This window comes from Pyrgilauda ruficollis, unplaced genomic scaffold (assembly GCF_017590135.1).
Source record: "Pyrgilauda ruficollis isolate IOZ18807 unplaced genomic scaffold, ASM1759013v1 scaffold2, whole genome shotgun sequence".
Lineage (NCBI taxonomy): Eukaryota > Metazoa > Chordata > Aves > Passeriformes > Passeridae > Pyrgilauda > Pyrgilauda ruficollis.
In genome coordinates this window covers 8,023,139-8,042,921 of record NW_024519206.1, presented here as the reverse complement: position 1 = coordinate 8,042,921, position 19,783 = coordinate 8,023,139, and the positions used below count along the sequence as shown (strand labels likewise).

At 38.0% G+C, this 19,783-nt stretch overlaps 1 protein-coding gene across 1 annotated transcript in view; it reads right to left on the bottom strand.

Annotated features, from left to right (window-relative positions):
- The window catches only part of BZW2 (basic leucine zipper and W2 domains 2), a 54,248-nt gene that overhangs the window by 17,765 nt on the left and 16,700 nt on the right, over positions 1–19,783 (bottom strand). The window contains exons 2-6 of the mRNA XM_041466174.1: positions 16,302–16,366; positions 12,134–12,310; positions 10,936–11,039; positions 7,754–7,819; positions 1,778–1,913 (exon numbers count right to left, since the gene is read on the bottom strand). Coding sequence (XP_041322108.1) covers positions 1,778–1,913; positions 7,754–7,819; positions 10,936–11,039; positions 12,134–12,310; positions 16,302–16,359 — 541 coding nt within the window. The 5' untranslated portion in view covers positions 16,360–16,366. The remainder of the gene's footprint in view (positions 1–1,777; positions 1,914–7,753; positions 7,820–10,935; positions 11,040–12,133; positions 12,311–16,301; positions 16,367–19,783) is intronic.

The window sequence follows — 19,783 nt, the reverse complement described above, 5'->3', positions numbered from 1 at the left end:
TATTGACTAGCCCCATGAGCTGCTCTTTGCATTTGCATTACTTTGCCAGCACAGGAGACAAGAAGGGTACACTTGACTCTGGCAAGATTCCACCACCATCTAGACCTTTCTCTGTCTGTACTATGTCAGCAATCCACAAAAGAATATTTAGTTTTCCATCTACATGTAACAGTAAAAGTAGTGACAACACTGAAATAAGGCAATCTAAAAATAAATTAGCTATTTCCACTCAAACTTGACAGATCTCCTGTCCACACACAATCTACCCTTGCCTCACTTTCAGCCATTTCTTAGCCAATGTAACAAGTCCCATGCTGATCAACAAGTCCCTCAGCTCACCTGTTTCCTCGTGTATTTTAACCTCACCTGCCTGCAGCACTATTTTTTTGTAAATCAAAGAAATCTCTGAGTCTTTATTAATGTATGATCTTTCTTCATGTATGATCTACTTGTTTTGCCTTGCTTTTATCCCCATTTTTAAACTGTCTTTGGATCTTCAATTATTCTTGCATAAAATATCTACCCCAGGGTATTGACTGAACAATCTTTCCTCAAATGCTGTCCTGGACGCATTTTCAGTATATATAAACCAAGAACTAAAAGTATATGTAAGCTCTGACAAAAGTTTAGGGCTCCTAGAAACCTAAGTTCATAATGCAAATAAGAACTGTATCCTTAAAATGCTAAACTTAAAATACAACAATTTCCATGATTTTTAAAAATTTGGGTTTTCCAATGCCTCTTGTCTTCCCGTAACTAGGAAGACTTTCATTTAAACGCATTGCAGACAATCATCCTAAAAACATGGATTAGTGCTTTTGTTTGAGATTTTTCCTAGTTTAATTCTGATTTCAAAAGCCATGAATGATGACAGAGCAAAGCTGCAGCTGTGGCTTTTCTTTCTGCAGCATTTAGAAAACAAATGTAATGGTTAGCATGCTGCAAATGAGAACATGAAGTTAGAATATTTTTTTTTCAAATGAAAATTAGAATACATTTTAGCTAATATATAGCTCTTTAACAAAACCAAAATAAGGTCATGAAAACTGTTCAACACTACCAGTACATTTATAATTGTGCCAGGTAGTCAGAACTGTCAGAGAAAGAAATTGTTGGGCAAGCAGTTGTAAAATCAGGACTACATGGCTATAAATATACAACAAAATCTTTAAATAAGCTCAAAAAGGCATTGTACCCTAAGACTGAAAGAACTCGTTTACTCATCATATAATAAACACAAATTCATGAGAAAGTTCATCAGTCACTGATCACTGTTAGTATGAAGGCAAAATGAGGGACTGATTTTTCTTCTGCAATATCCCATTAGCCTACATGGGATCGGTCTCACTTCTCACTCACAAGATATTAGCAACACTTAAAGAAATGCCAGATCTATCTCAGGAACATATATTATATTCCATACCTTTATAGTACCACAATAATACATAAATTCTACAATTTTGCATACACAAGTATGACTTTCAAAAAACCAGAAATCATTTGGGGTTTGTTTTTGTTTTGTGGTTTTTTTTCTGTCTGATTGGCCTCTTACAAGATTTCACAAAGTATGTCGGGCACTGCTGTCTGTATATGCTTCTGCTTTATATTATATAAAGCAGAATTATATTAATTATATATATATTATATATATATAATACTGCTTCTGCTGTACATTCACAAGTTTCCAACTTCCATTTTACTGCAACATATATAATATGTTGCAATAAAATACATCTCCTAGAAAACAGCTAAGAAAAGAAAAGATATGGAACATTACCTTCTTTGACTATATTGTCAGTGAAGAGGCTTGTTAAAATTGTAGCAGGAAGAGTCCCATTGGCTAACAAGATGCCAGAAAGCATTGCCAGTTTTGTCTGCTCCGTCTCAGTAAAGGCTTTAAGAAACAACAGGAGCTGTGAGCCAGACAAGAAAAAAAAAGTATTTATTTGAGGCACAAGGAGACAACAGGCTTTATTTCTTATTTCTTGAGAAGTCTCAATACAAATTACAGCAATCACATCAAAATCTACCCAGAAGCATGACAGTGTCATTTCACTGATCCTTGTAATTTCACTTTCTCTAAGAACACAAGACAGTACCTGAAGGGAGCCTACAAAAAAGATGTAGAGAGACTATTTAGAAGAGCAGGTACTGACAGGAAAAGTTGGCTTCAAACTGAAAGAAATCCGGTTTAGATTAGATATTAGAAAGAAATCTTTACTGTGAGGGTGGCAAGGCTTTGGGATAGGTTGCCAGGGAAGTTGTAGATGCCCCATCCCTGGCAGTGTCCAAGGCCAGGTTGGACAGAGCTCTGAGCAACCTGGTCTAGTAAAACATGTCTCTGCCCACAGCAGGGGGTTTGGAGCTAGATGGTCTTTAAGGTCCAAAACCATTCCATGACTAAGGTCAAGCCTAAGCCATTTTATGATTCTGTGAAGAATACGGCCTTAGTCAAATATAAAACCTGTCTTCTCCAAATATATGTATGCACCTGTAAAAATAAAAGTACTGGCCACAGGCTTAAGACACACAGAAATTACAGGATCACAGACAGAAGCCTGCCTATTCACATCTTCAGACTTCCAGCTCTGCCACACAGAGTTAAAACTTCTTTTCTAGCTTCTGAAAATTATTGCTCATGGAAACAATAAAGGATGGGAAAATTTCCTGGTTTTATTTTAGGGAAGGGAACACAGCACAATTACAACAGATTTTTTTACTGGCTATAAAAAGAAATATATTTCAAGTTCAGACACTATTGATAAAGCTGACAAAGGACAGACATGAACACAGGCTGATTTAAGACCTTGCCATTCCTAGTACTAATTACAAGAGAAAACAAATAGCTTGAGAAAAAATTACAAATCTCATCATCTTGGAAGATCTGAACTACATATACACCTTTTAATTCTAAAACTGGCAATTAAGTCTATTTTTAAAATTTTAATTCCCTATGTTAAAATTATTGACTTGAGAGCATATTGAGGAAGTACATAGTGCTCTTTTTCTTTTATATCAGAAAAAAAAGCCATGCAGAATGAGATTTTGTCAATGGCATTACTGTTAACAATAATGTTTCCTTAATGTGTTAGTGATCACAATATGGGTGATGGGAAAAAAGAGGGGAGACAAAGGACAGCTTCATTCAGTGCAAAAAGCTGCTGATTCCATCAGATGCTAGCTTACAAATTTACCATCGCCACACAAGAAGGGAAAAAAACCAGTACTGCAGATATAATTTTGCACAGTTAAAAACAATACTCATTTTTTTCTTCATAAGATGGCACCCCTCCAAAAGGATGTCCTGACCTTCTGCTGTCAGGACACCCTTATTTCTTTTCTACATGAGCAACAAATGCAATTAAAGCAAACCAGTTTGTTTTGATAGAAAATTCTCACCAGGTTTCCACATTAGGGTATTTCTTAATTATCAGATTCTACCCATACAAAGGGACAGAATATGACCAATGTCTCTGTCCTTGTTTGTTACCACGGACAGTGAGAGATCCTCTCTGAGATATCCAGGCAGTTTATCAACAAATGTAAAACTTTCTGAATGCAGTGATGTTTTAAAAGTCCAGGTAACTAATGAAGTTATTAAATCTCATGCAGTGTTTTATGAATAGCTCTGCTCTGCATCAGTGAACAGAACAGAAAAAAACCCTCATTCATACAGTAGTACTTACATAATAACATCAGCTTTAAATTACAGCTTACACAGGACTGAATGACTCAACCACAGACAAATCACTCAGAATTTTTATTTTTTCCAGTGTGCTTCAGCCAAATGACTGCAACACACACTTTTAGCTTAAAAGAACAATTATGAAACTACCAAATCTCAAGGTGTAATTTTATTTGAGCAAACTGTGGCTCAACCACAAAATGCATGAAACTACGGGATGCAGAAGAATGGAGTTACTATTTCTAAATATATAACTGAGAAACAAATGCGTGTATTTCCAAATATAGCAACTAACTGGTGTATATAATGGTATAGGCAAAGGAACTCCAGGGCCACATTTAATGGAAAACAGAACATTCTTAGAGAAAATCAATATAATCCTAGTGTACACTGGAAGCCTATGGATTTAAAGCTTTCTTTATACATGCTTTATCAATAATACTGTACTAAAATGAGATCTGCACAAGAAAAAAAAATAATCAGAATTAGACTTCTTTCCTGGAAATAATGAGACTTAATAAAGAGGAAACAGCTTCAGATTTCTGTGTACCCCACCCCATTTTTTCTTTTGCTTCTAAATAACCAAGAGATGAGGATTTTGATTAGAAAGTGGTCACACTGACCACTTTAACATAACAGACCAGGCTTTGATATAATTCTGAGCTCCAACCTCCATCCTTTTATCAGTAATGTGTAGATCATGAAAAGTTATACCCATTTGTGTAAAAGTCTGTTTTAAACAGAACCTTTATCTTCTACACATCCCTTGCTAACTGAAGTATTGTTGGTGCTACTTGCCTAATTTTTGTTTAACTAATATTTTTCAAAAGCAGCTCAAAGCTGGACTTGTCCTTTTCTGCTGCTTAAGGATACCATTCTATACTTTCCAGCAGTTCTGAAACATAGTTTAGTGGGAGACTGGGTGATAGGAAAACCCAAATCTTTCATAAACCCATTTTAAAAACCATGAAACAGAACCTAAATTTCAGTTCAAAGTTGTTACTTCAGATTTTCATTGCTGATTAATTTAAGCATTCTTCTTTTAGCATCACAATTAGAAAGCTCAGTAGAGAAGTCACAAAATGTCCAAGACACTTCAGAATAGCTCCCAACCACCCACAGAACATTCTCCAAGCTAACACTTCCCTGCTGTTAGCCAAGCACAGACATTACTGCTTTCATTATACAGATACAAACTGATTCCAGGCATAAAAAGGGCAGCTCTGGCTCATTATCTTCTATTTCTGTGATATGTATAAGAACTCCCAACCACAGAAACAGAAATTCAGAATGCCTAATAACACAAGACCAGGCCTCATGCGATGTTCCAAGTTGTTTTTGTCATTAAAGAGAAAGTCTTTTAAGCACAATTTCTGGGCACAGAAGATGCACACAAATAAACACATTCATGCAACATTAAAAAGCACACAAGAAAAACAAGTGCTTCTGATCACCTCTTGTGATCCAGAAATCTTAAATGGTGAAAATTGAGGAACTCTACCCACACAGGGAGCGTGGTGTCTTTTTATGCCTTCATTATCTGAAATGGTCTGTTGCTGACAGTTCGTCACATCTGCAGACAGCTGAATTGTCAGCAATGGAGAAGGCCGATAATATAGCAACAGATATCTACTGACTGAGTCTTGCCTTTCATTTGGCTGATTTAAAGCATTTCTGCTCACTCCCTATTCAATCTCAGAATGTTATTCTCCTCTTATTTCCTAATTCCTGGCTTAATTTACAGTTCTTTCATTAGGAAAATAGGAACACAAACAGTGAACATCACAACATCTCCCAGCATTTCAGACATTCTCTTATGACTCAGTAATATTTACCACTGTTAAAACAAACAAAAAAAAAATTATCTGTACTTTATCCCAATTCTGATACTAAAAAGTTTATACAGAAAATTACCTAAACATGCAAACCTACTAAATAGAAAATAACTGCACTCTTCATCCAAGGAAATACATATGTAGAGAAAGAAGAACACAAGTTTGGAATTTAGAATTTTACTGAAATTATTGCAAAATGTCATGAGCCTATGCCAGTACATTGGGCCATACTCATATGAACTTAAGATGCCTACATGAAAACACAAGCAAGTGAGCAATGCATCTAAACAATGTCTGTCGAAATTGGTTGCACAAAATAATTTAGATGTAAAACTTTACATATATGGTTTGCTGATGCCATTAGAAAAACGAGTAACTGGCAATTTTGAGGAGAGAGAGTTAAGAAACAACTGAAAGCTAGAAGCAGAGAAAAAGGGAAAAGATGGTAGAAAATAATGTCCTAATGAGAAAGTTGTGATCTAGAAGACATAAAGCAAATACTTGTGCAGATACTGCTATCTAAGATAATCTCTCTTGAAAGAAAGTCCCACTGGCAGCATCTGCTGCTTTAGCGTGAAACTGCTGGTATTGCCTTGGTTTTTTTGGCATGCCTTTTTCTATGAGAAAAGCTAATTTTCCCCCAAGTGCTCCATCTGCCTAATGAGTCTGCCAGAAACATCACTTTTATTGCTGGGACAATGACCCACAAAAAAAATGTCAACGAGTCACTCTCTTATATATCAAACCACTGACTAACTGCAGTCATCTTGGTCTAGTAGAAACACCTTCTGGAAACCAGAAGGTGTCCACCTTCTGGACCTCCACGGGCAGCTACTCTTGTACAAATTACAGCATGCAGGGAATAAAGGATTAAGTGGTTAAAAACCCTGCAGCCTCATAAATGAGAAAACAGCCACTTTGTGAATTCACACAAGCAGGGGAAGGTAGAAGGTAAGGCAAAGGCACCTATAAGTAGTCCTCAAAGGCTATGTGGGCAATGGCAGTGAAGGTGCCATAGTCTCATCTTGTCACTAAGAGTGCAAAGTGAATTTTTGGAAGCTTAAGAGGATGCAAAGCCAAGCAAGTTACAGAAATGAGCGGAGGCGGCTTGAATTGACATGGCATTTACTTAATATGCTGAGCACTCTCTGAAACTTGAATGCTGTGAGTCAGCGCTTCTCATGTCAGTGATTACAGTAATTAACAGCAGGAACATTAGATTTCTGTGGGGATAGAGGTAAATTTAGGTCTTTAGAATGATGTACTGAGTAATCAGCATCAGTTGATAGGCATGCTGGCCACAAGTGTAAAAATAATTTCCTGTACGAGCAAGAATATATAAATCAAAGCCAAATTAATTCAGGCACAAGAAGTGCTGGAGAGCTACCAAGCTCCAAATGTGCCCTCATTTGACCCTTGCAGCAACCTTTCTAATGTTTAAATGATATGGAAACACATTTTTATGTTTAACAAAAATGATACTTTAGTCATGGGACAGGTTTCACCACTACCGCATGCCTGTTAAGTTACAGAACAGTACAGTATTTACTACTTATTCAAAGTAGTAAACTTTGATATTTACATCTCTTACTAGGAACTCAAAATAGACAAAATAAATCTGTACGTTGTTTTTCAAACATTTTTACCCTGGCTTTTCCTGTCTCCTTAGAATTCAGCATCACAAAACAAAACAGTATCCACAAATAGCCACTACAGTCTAACAGGCAAATCCTGAGCACTCTACCACTGGTGAGGACTTTCTCTCACACATATCTGTGGCCTCAAATATAAAAAACTTGTGGTTAGGATTCCTTCCACAGTGCAGGAGTGGTTTAATACTCATACACCAAGAGACACTCTGCACAGCAGATTTGCATTTATTCTCTGGGAAAAAACAGAGAGATGTTCTATTTGCAGGACAGTAATACCACCTCTCATTAAGAGGTATACCCCAAAGTGTATCAAACTTTTGCACAAAAAAGTCTGGAAGAAGAAAGTGAGTTTGGTCACAGCAACCAAAGGATTCATTAATTCAGAAATATGCTACATCAAGTGCTTCCTGCAGGATTTCCACAGAGCTGAATTTGCAGAGTAAAGCTGCCTCCTGTAGATTCCATCCTCTTTTCCAGTAGAGCTAAATAAAACACCTAGCAGCATCACATTTGTACATATACAATCATATGAGAAACGTAGTAAAAAATTATCATTCCAGTAAAGACTGCATCAACATTACCTTTTTGATTTCATCTTCAAATGCTTTCTCCAAATATTTGTATCTCCTGATAAGTTTATTGAAGACCTAGAGATAAACACAGATTAACTTTAAAAGTCTAACAATTACAGCCATCCTTCTTTACAAAAAAATTAAAGGGAAATAAGCAGCTTGCAGAATGATATTTTTCTAGTGTTTTCTGCCGCGTGGAGAGCACAAAACACCCTTCTCTCAATTTTATGATTCTTGCTTCATAGAGCAATGCTTGAATGGGAGAATTTACTGCAGTTTCAATCTTTTCATATTTTTCAAGATTTTTTTCCTTCTCTGCTTTTCACCCCATCCATAATAAAACCAAGGGAGAGGAGGTGAAGGAGGGCAACTGCACCCTTCTCCCAGTAATGCAGGCCTGGGGAAGCCCTCAGCTGCAGGCTGATGGAGTAAGGATGCTGGGTATCTTCAAAAGATGCAGTATCTTGGCAAATTAACATAAATGTTTACAACAAAACTCACTACTGTCAGACACAGGAAGAACATTTGCCAAAGCTTCTAAAACAATTATATTATTGGAACCACTTGTTCTCCAGTTTTGACCATTTGTTTCCCATCATGCGAGCACAGATTATGAAACCAGATGCAGCACAGGTGCAGAGCTCATTCAAGGTGAAGAAGGAAGAGATAAGAAGTTAAATAAACAAATCATCACTGCTGTATGAAGGCACAAAGCACATGACTCACTGTCACAGGTAAAAAGGTTTATGTGGGGAACGAATTACATTATTGCCACACTGGATGGGGGAGGAAGAAAAATTAGGTTTAGAAAGCTTCAATTCACTGTCCATAATATAAAATATATCCAAACATCCTAACTGGTAGTATTTTGGCTCAGAAAAGTGGAAAATCAAGTGTGGCCATACTGAGAAGTAGAGAACAACAGAATCCTAATAAAATAAGATAAAGATGAAAAAGTAAGATTCTTGTTAATATTTCCAAACAGAATTCTGCATACATTTTAAGTCTCTGTAAATGACAGAAGCATGACTTTATATGCAAATAATCTGCTAAAATATCAGTACTAACTTCAGTCTTTTGACTTGAAGACTTTTCGCTTTTAATCATTTCCTTAATTAAATCCACAAAAAAAAAAAAAAAAAAAAAACAGCCACGCTACTTGGGAGACAGAATAAGAAATTACCTTCTAGGTATCTTCTAAATAAAAAAAAGATCGAACTACTATTTTAGACTACCTCCACATTTTTATAATGCAGTAAGAGCTCTATTTTTCATCATGCACAAAAAAAAATGGCAAGGTCAATAAAAGGACACAACTCCTCAGGCAGCAATTACAAAATGTTGATTTATTTTGGTGGCTTTTGGTTTGAAGTGCAGAGAATCCATTGAAAATTCCACTCCTTCAAATCCTGAGGTGAAGCCTTCCTTTCCATTTTTCAATATACAATCTTTTACTTTAAATTTCTCCTTGGAGGACTGGTAGTGCCAATTTTTGTCCAAAAGATCGTTAAAATATTAAAATTCAAGAAGACAGAATCAATGCATTTACTGATAACAGAAATCTTCCTGAAGGAGAATACACTGTTTTCAAGAGATGATAAAGTTGATGTGTAAGAAATATTGACTCCCTTTCCAAAAATAAGTACATTTCACTAATTTAGATTATTAAAGACGTTTTTTAAAGGAGCTTTCTGCTATTAAACAAACATTTTTTACCAATCCAGATTTTGATCCCAGCACTTTTTAAATCAACAATGCACCTTTCCAGGAACTTATCACCCTAAACACCTTAGCAGGGACAGCAGCTTTTATGCTTTTAGTCACTGTCTCCAGCATTCCAGTAATACCCAGTGATTTAAAAAGATAAATACATACTTAATTAACAATAAGAGTTTTGACATATGGGAGTTGCAAGGGTATTGCATTTTTACGCAATTCTACTGGTATCCAGAATTGCATGGTGGCTTTGAACTTTCCATAGAATTCTTACTGTACTTTCTCATATAATTACTACCTTCCATTAAGGAGTTATGAAAAGCTAGTTTCTATTGAAGAATCTTTAGGGTTCACTGTTTTTTTGTATTAATTTCACATAGGCCTACTTATGCAAGTCTTATTCCTGCAGGAAGAAATTTCATACATCACATATGCAGGAGAAATGAAAGCTCTTGGAATATATGCTCAACTCCTAACAAGTTATGCAACTAAAGGTTGGAGGCGTGAGCTTTATATTTTTTGTCATTCATGTAATTCATAGAATTATTTAGGTTGGGAAAAACCTTTAAGACCAGAGTCCAACTGTCAACCCAGCAGTGCCAAGTGCCACTAAACCATGGCCCTAGGCTACCATGTCTACAGACCATTTAAAATATCTCTGAGACTGGTGACTCCACCATTTCCCTAGGCAGTCTACTACAATGTCTGACAACTCTTTCAGTGAATAAATTTTTCCTAATATCCATCTAAACCTCAACTGGCACAACTTGAGGCCATCTCCTCTCATCCTGTGACTTGTTACGTAGGAGAAGAGACTGACCCCCACCTGGCTACAGCCTCCTTTCAGGGAATTGTAGAGTGATAAGGTTTCCCCTGAGTTTCCTTTCCCCCAGGCTAAACACCCCCAGCTCCCTCAGCTGCTCTTCGGGGGGCTTGTGGTCCAGATCTTCTCCAGCTCCACTGCCCTTCTCTGGACACTCTCCAGCACCCCAATGTCTTTCTTGTAGTGAGAGCCCCAAAAGTTAACACAGGATTTGAAGTGTGGCCTCACAAGTGCTGAGTACAGGGACATGTACACTGCTCTGATCCTGCTGGCCACACCATTGCTTATAAAAGGTGAATTTCTGATACAGTGCATGTGTTTCTTAAAATATGGTCACATAAATATTTCAGACTGCACACAGAAAAGGTCAACAAAATTAGTAAGGGTGGTGTCTAGAAATAGATTCAACCAATGGTAGACTGGGATGAGCAAGACTGCTTTTTGTAAAGAAAAAATTGCCAACTGTGATCAGATTATCTTAAATATCCTATTTCCTTACCTAAAATGTGTATGTTAGGGCAGATTAATGATTAGTGGGATTTTCAATTGGTCTGTAGCTAGCATAGTGCAGCCTAGACAGTCTGCAGATGTTCCACTATAATCCCTTTTGACACATAAATGGAAAACAGTAATCAGCTATGCCTTTACTGACCTGAGCATAATTTCGGATGGCATCATGATCTTCATCTGCAAAAAATACACAGTGGTTGGTCATCTTGGTCTTGTCATTGTCATCTATGCGTGTACCTCCAGGAGCTATAAGAAAGGAGAAAAAAAAAGGCAAGGAATAATTTCTTACTTTAAAGAATGTAAGCTATAATAAGTCTAGTAAGTCTTACATTAATATCACTGAGGCAAAAGGCCACAGTAACAGTTAGCAGGGGAGAAACAGAGACAGACCAAACTTTGCTAAGATGTGGTAGCACCTGACAGAAGGAATACCTGGCAGATATGCTGCACTGTAGATCACACAGTCCTCACAGGACTGAGTGATTCAGCTCACCTAAGGAATCTCAGCTGGTCTTGAGAACACTGAGCGTGATCAACCAACTATAGGTTGGAGCACAGCCGTTACACATTATTTTAATTCTTATTTTAAACACCACAATAATGTAAATCCTTCCCAAAGAGAAAAGTATTAGCACTGTGTTAGTAATCGGAGCACTTGGAACATCCTGCTAACCCCTCTAATGGGTCAGCTCATGTAAAGCTCATGTAAACATTCAAAACACTGGCTTATTTTGCTGAGAGTTTTTTTCCTAAGTATTTCCACTAGCTGCTGCTTCCTGCATTACCTCAACTTTTACAAAAACATCTTTTCTTCTTACATACCAGAGACCAGGAAGCAGGAGTCAAAGCAATGTGACCAGTAAAAGGAGATAACTTACTCAAAATAAAGAGGAAAGTGAAAAGTATGTTTCAGCCAGAAGCTGCCACTGATACCTGGTAGAAAAGCCCCATGAACATTCACAAAGCACACCTCATTATCCTTCACTTCTCTGAGCTACCTTTTGTTGCAACACCTACAAAGCAAGATTTGCAGCAGCTCTTAACCTGGAGTGCACCTTTTATGCTAATAAATCTTTCTGTTTCCCCTAGTTAGCATCTCTCATTCTCTTTACTGTTCCAATTATATGCTAGTTTAGCTCAGACTGAAGGCTTCTCACAGCAGTATCCAGAAAGTACTGAGGTGTTACTGTATGACAAACAACAAACAGTGCTATGATATGAGATGCAAGCAGTGAAAATGTAATACAGGCTATAATTTCCACAGTAGAGGAAGATAGCATCTCAAAAGAAGCAAGCAAGGCTGATCATCAAAATTCTCTGTCAGATATTCTGCAGATTACCTAACATGCTGCCAGCTACCAAAATATCAAAGAGTGTGTCAGCATAGCGGCGATAATCAAGTCGTGAGCCTGCTGCATCCAGAAACTTGGCTATAGCCTCCAGGTCATTCCCAGCTTCATTGAGGCCTTGGACAATTGTATCCCTGAACACTGTGGGTTCAAATTTCTCCTTTTCATCTGAAACACAGAGAAAGAAGAAGGAGAGAGTGTCAGTTTTAATATTTGTTAAAATCCTGTATCAGTCAGCAATTGAAAGGACCATGGCACCTAAAATACTCTTCTCATACTGGTCAACACACCTGAAGTTTGTTTGGCTTGTATAATTTCTGGAAATTCTGCAGTGTTTACCCTTGCCTCCCCTCTCCTCATCGTCTCCCAACATCAACACACACATAAACATATGGGAATATATAAATAGAGGAAAAGCAACTATTGTTTTCAACCTTCATACTCTTCTCTTGCTGTGAGAGCAGAATAAAGGGAATGCCAAGCTATGAGTCCATAATCTCACTGTATGAAGATTTAATTTTTCAGCTCTTGCTATTTTTATTTTAAAAACTATAGTCACATAACTAAAATCTTTTCAAAAAGAGTCTTCAGGAAAAATAGGAAATTGAGTTATTAATAAAACTAGTTTTTGTATAAACATTTAAGGCAACACAATGTAACCAAGAATTTATCTTTTATATTGACAGACCTAAGCAGCACTAGGAACACAGCACTCACATTGCATTTTCCACAGCTGTCTCCTGTTGAGTTCAATTAAGGCCCCGCCTGACTCCCAGAAAATGTCCCTGTTTCAAGGTCATTAGTCACAACTGCAACCTCCAGATAACTCTTATGCAGATTTACCCATACGTCCTGCTGCCTCTTTGCCCACACACTAACAGCTTACCCTGGCCACTTGAAGCTTCTTAAGAAAACTCGCCCTGCCTTTATATAAGGGCACAAATTAAATGCCTGTTACTGTTAAAACAACTTTGAACTTCAGAAACAAAATTGCAAGCTGTTCTGCGCACTCATAGCCGGGGCTGTTATCACCTTCTGACACAAACACTGATACAAGTTCTTGAAAAACTGGAAAATATCCAGAGATTTTTATTTACTAAAATAATTGAGGACTGGTTAAATTTCTGTCTAAACGTGCTAATGCAGTCTGAAACATGCCAGCTGCAACTCCTGCAGACTTTTTGTGAGAAGTTCTGGCCTTTTTGCATCCTCTGGCTGCAGGCTTCTGTTCTCTGCTACTCATAGTGCAGCTTTTCATCCCAGGTCTTAAACAAGAGACCTTAGCATCCCCTTATTTTCCAGAAATCCCCTGATATGCTGAGCTTTTTGTGACTTATTAAGTCTACTATCAATCTCCACATGGATTGCTTCCCCATCCCCCAAATCTGACCTCCTCAGACCAAAACTGAGACAACTCCAAGGACACCCATACATATGCTCAAGCCCATCTGCTCCCAGCTCTGGCTCACCCTTAAGTGATGCACACAAACACAGGGCCAACCTAGATTCACCACCACCACGCTCTCACCACCCAATACACTACTCAACAATGCCCCTTCTCTGGACTGCAAATGACTTCTTCCCAGGCTTTTACTTCACACCAGACCTTGGAGATGCTCAGGCTCTCAGCCATGTTATCTTGACTTTGGCTGTGGTAAAACCCTGGAGTCTGTGTTTTGAGGAACCACCTCTCCTATCTGCAGGGCACAGCCATCAGGGACAAACCAGCAGGTTGAGAGGAGAATTGAAGTAGGTGCCTTTGCTGCAAGGAAAAAATGCCCACAGAGAAGCATACTACTGGAATCCCATCCAAGCCACCAGACCTGTTACCAAACACTCAGTTGCAGCTCTCCTCCAAGTAGAAAAACCAACCCAAAACAAAGAACAAAGCAGTCAACCAACCAAGAAACAAACGAATGTTTTACTGAAATAAATACTTCAGTATGTGTACTTCAGGCAGTTTTACTTGCGCACAAGAAACACAGTTCCACCCATAAATAAGCATCTGAGTGTAATTATTCTCTTTTGGATAGCCAAATAAGCATGTATTATTTGAAAAGTAAAAAAAAATTAAAAATGCTTGATGACACATCAGCAAGAAGACAGACCTTTGTTTTCAGAGTAGAAAAAAAAAAATCCTGTTTTATTTTTTCAAATATATTTTACCTAAAAATTTAAGATGTTCTCATCTAAACTAGAAGGTATTATATGCTTGGCATCATGGGTACACAGTGCTCAGTACAAACACAAATACCATGATTAGTATTTCTTAGCTATTTTAAATAGATTCTTCCCCTGCCCCAGAAGTCTTCCTCTCATCTGTAGTACCCCATTATTTTCTTGTCTATCACAATCTAAAAATTTACATAGGAACAGGAGGTGAATTCATTGCATGAAAAATGATTTATAATTTTATTGAAACATTTTCCTACCAACCTAATGTACTGAAGAGGAATGTGCTGATGTATTACAAGAGGGTGAGTAAGAAGCCATCACCAACAAGGGGTGACAGTCTGTTGAGCTGTCAAGTGCACAATTACTAAACAAGCACAGCTCCAATCATGGGCTAGCAGAGGCAGGTGTAGCTTGCAGATGTGATGCACACAATATCCACTGCAGCAGTGCTATACACAGCTTTTCATTTTCAGCATGTTCCTAGGTCCTTATTTCCTATCTTTTGCTTCTAAGAAAACCACAAAGTACATTCATAGCCCTGTCCTTAATTAATTTTATCCCTTCAACAGAAGGCTCACAACTGTAATTCTGTGGAAGAAAAAAGATAACGAAGTAAGAAGAGGGGCCAAACAAGGTAACATAAAGGTGCTAATATTGACTTTTTATTAGATAATTTTCTTATTTCCATAAGTATAGCTCCATAAACACAAGTATTGGCCAGACACCAACTACTGCAATTCCTCTCTAAGCTTCATGATCATCCTAGATCTCTAGACACTCCTCATTCAGCTCTTCAGACTTATGATAGAATTTGAAATTTTCTGAGAAAGGTTACCAACGCTCTTGTTTTTCTCATCCACACTAAGAAAATGCAAATATTTACATTTTCTGCCACAAGACGTTTAGATAAGCTTTTAAGAATGTTAGCTTTTGATCAGAAACAGGAAAGTCAAGATAGAAAAAGTCTGTTTCATGACAGACAGGAACCCCACCTGTGTCTGCTGTAATAATCTACTATTACACCACCAAAGAATGCAATCCTTCTTTTCACAAACCAGACTTCTGGTTTTGCTTTCTTAGTGGGGGAGCAGGAAGGGAATAAAACAATTGCATGTTTTTTGTCACTCTGCCTCAGACTGTTGGGCATTCGTCCCAGCCACCTAAACTGCAACAAATGAATTCTGAGTGTGGCATGAGAGAGCATGTGAGGATAACACCTGCTGTGCCAGAATACCTGGATGGTACAATCAGCACCACTCAGCTTTCTTTAAAAATGGATGCTCTACTGCACTTAATGAAACAAAGTGTTGGTCATGTTTACAGAAAATCAGCATCACAATGAGTAAATTGCAACTCACACAATTGTTTCATTTTAAAAACAATTAAAAAAAAGAGACTACACTAACACAAGACAAACAAATATTTGTGAAAGAGGAAGTTCCTGACCTCCTTCTGACCTGAAAGCAGGGCCAGTGAGATGATCTGATCATCTCATGGAGAAGGAAGGTGAGAAAATTCCTTTTTAGATATGAAAGGTTCACTTACAGACATGGCATTGATTTGAGTCAAAGAAGTAAAAATGAAAATCAAACCAAAAAATCCCAGGTCATTTTCTTTATACAACCTTTAAATAAAAGCTCATATTTTGCTTTCTTAGTTGAAAAGGACATTTTAAGAAACTCCCAAACCAAACATCTAACAAGTTTTCTTTATATAAGCAAATATATTATAAATTCATTCAGCATCTAATATTTAACTGAAGCCTCCACAGGACTTCACAGCTCATATACTCTAATTTTAAATAAAGTCCTCGGGTATATAGTGAAAATAATAGAATTCAGAGAGCTTAGTTAAAAGTAACATCTTCAATCTTAACACAGCTGAAAAGAAGGGGGGAAAATCTTTTAGCTGAGCTTTCAATCATTCTACTTGCTCTGTTTCTAGTCAAAGAAGAAAATAAAGCAAAAAACGTAATGCAACCTACCCCTCTTCCGAGTTTTGAACCGCTGGCCTGTTAGCACCGGCTTCTGATTCTTATTCATAAAATTTCTGGAGAAAGAAAGAAAGAAAGGGAAAATATTTATACTCTACCATTTACAGCAACAGTTTAATCTAAAGGCAAAGTACTCAGTGTAGCAAAATCCCAACATATGACAGGTAAAGAAAGTCCTTAACACATTTTGCAAGAGTAATTCACATTATCTTTAAGATGAAGAGCACTACAATCCAAGGATAACTTCAATGAGATGTGATTCTCTTAAAACCTGGCTGTTGGCATCTCTGTAAAAAACCATGAAGATTCAAAACTGACCAGGAAGGTGATGGAGTCACTGCCCTTACTCCTGGGGCAGGGGTACACAACCACTGCCCATGCAGCTCATGGGGATGCTGGGGGCACAGAAGCCACTAAGGCAGAGGACTGGGAGCCATCCTGGGGAGGCTCAGCATGGCACAGGTCTCACCCTCTGGGCACCAGGCAGATGCATGGCCAGGGTTACGCACTGTCCAGCTCAATACAAGATTTTGTGGTCCAACCGTAAAGACAGTGCTTTAACCATTAAATACCAATCAAACATTTCTTACAAGATTCACTGTAACTTAGCAACTTTCAGTTCTGAAAAGCATGTGGGTGTTGTAAGAATAATAGAAGATAAACAAATCCCTCTCCCCATCAACTTTGAGCATAAATACAGAGTTAAGGACCTACATGGCAACATCACAGAACAGTAAAAAATACTGAGCTTGTATTACTTCAGACCTTTACAGCAAATCTCAACACACAATGTCAAAAAAATTGGGAAGTGATAATATATTAATGTCATTTTATCTAAAGAAAACAAAGCTAGTTTTAAGCTTTGCATATAATCAGTTTCATTGCACAAAACACAGCTTACACAAAGAGCAGCTAAACCAAGAGCTGCATGCAAACAGCAGCAATTAAAAGGAAGCTCTGCAGCACTAGGAATCACCACAGGTCATCGCCCTGCCCTGCCCACAGCACCTGCCAACCCTGACACTTAGAGGGGACTACTCCATACCCTGCAGACCATTAGGTCACTGTTACATATGAGCTGCTCGTCCAAAATTAAGCCTTCTCATGCAAGATTTTGAGCATGTTCTTCTAATAATTTTAGTTTTACAGAAATCTGTATTATTTGTATTTCTTCATTGTGGACTCTGCAGATCTAGTTTAGAAGTACACAGATTTGCCAACATGTTTCCTACCACAGATGAAAAGAAACTCAAGCTTCATGGCTGAGAAAGAAGCCATCAGTCACACATTACTATCCAAGCAGTGTTTTCTCTACCCCTGAAAGTTCATTTAACTCTCTTAACAATGCTCTAGCTATACAATGTATTCCTGTTCACCAGACTTCTAGTGGCAGCATCCCTAGCAGGTGACTTTTGCAGCATTTCAAATGTTTTACCTGGCAAATCACTTCCTTCTAGTCTAGGTTTACCACTTATCCACAGTCAAAAACTCTGCATGCAGGCACATGAGCTGGAAATAGCCAGCACAGTTCAGAGTCAAGGTTTGCTTCCTGTAAGTCACACAACCACAAATACACAACAAGCAGCTCAACTGAGATTCACACTCATCACTGAGATTTAAAGCTGCAGTTGTAACAGACCAAGGAACATTTCAAAGCAACTGCAACGCTTAACAGCCTCCTGTAAAAACATTCTGCTCATCTGCAAAGAGTTAAACATGGCAAACCAGGATATCATGGGATCTTTCAAAGTGCTGTAGGATCCAGGAGTGCCTTCACAGCAGAGCTCAAAAGGCTCTTTCCCCTGATGAGACAGCTCAGTGTTAGAGGAACAGGAGGTGCTTTATAAGTTAATTAGGCAGATAATCTAACAGTCTACAGGGATAAGCAACAGCCCAGCCTCTAGCCAGTGACTGGCTAGATTCGACATACTTATCTGTTTTATCTTTCTGACCTTCATTTATTTGTAAAGGGAATGATCTATAACATTCACCTAGATATTTACCACTTGTTTCTATGCTTTGCCTGAAAAGCATATTCTAAAAGCACCTTATTCTAAAAACGTTCATCTCAAGAGATGGCAAGAGGACCGCAAGAGGTGAGCCATACAGCAGGTAAGAGCTGTAAGAATCCACTTTTCACAGCTCTTCCAGAGCACAAACACGCTGTCAGGCTGGGGTCACAGTGCCCACTTCCTTAAGGAACACACAAAAGCCTTCAACCCAGCATACTGGCACAGTTTCACAGTTTCTATAAAAGACAGAAATGCATACACCAAATTTCTAACACCAGACTTCTTTCCTTGGATGCAGTGTATTTTTAACCTGCAAAAACACTTGCATGCACTGAAGCTTGACCATGGATTTAAAATGTTGCCTGTGAACATAAAATATGTCCTTTAAGACAGCAGGGAAAAATATTAAAAAAAACCAACAAACAGTTAAAGCAGGACTCACAACTTCTGGCAGATTTAATGACTAGAGGTTCAGTGCAACAGAAGAGACTCTTGAATAGTTAATTGCTAGGAACACAGGATATGCCTTCTTCTATATTTAGCTTTAAATGTACTGTGCTTTAATCTGCTCGAGTGAGGGTCTGGCTTTATAAGGCTCTGCCTCAAGCAATGGCCCAGGATCCTTCATTAAGTAACAGCATCTTGAGACTGAGCAAAACCAACCCAGTGATTTATACGACAATCAAGAATGGCATCAGCTCCTAAAAATGAGATTTTAAAGTGCTGTTGCTACCACAACAGATGCCTGAATAATAGTTTAAAATTTATAAAAGTGAATGCAATGCAAAAACTTTTTTTTTAATCAATAAGAAACCAACAACAGCACAGAAGTGGTGGCTGAAGGTTGTAAATTCAGGGTGGAAGCATATAATCTTGCCCAGCACATTTGGTTGCATCAGAGAGTGCAGCCTGCCTCTCTGTGTCAGATAGCTGTAAAACCTCGAAATCACTGAACACCTTGAACTATTACATATATTCTCCATTTTGAAAGGTATAGCACCGGGGCGGCTCAAAGCCAATGGCCAATTTTGAAACAGCAGCTAAAGAAGTCATCATGGTTTCAGTGGAGCAAGGATCTTAAGGATAGATGTGGGTAGGAAGGGAATAGCCTCTGAAAGAAAACCCAAACCAGCCAAACTTGTATCTTGCAGCCCAACATCCTCCAGGATTCACATGAATTGTCAGCAGGAAAGCAAGCAAGAGATATGGAAATGACAGCTCACTCCTTTCACAGACTCCACTCTTCAGCAGAAGACGGGAGAGGCTCAGTAATAGAAGCTTTACTCTCAATTCACTGCCCAGTACTCAAGCAGATGTCAGAGCAGTACAGAACCTGGCACTACACTCCACAATGGGTTCATTTCCCACACAAACAAAAAAAATATCTAAGCCTGCTAATTACTAACTTGCAGCTACAAAATTCATCAGAAAAATAAAAAAATGCATGATTTTAAAGTTTAC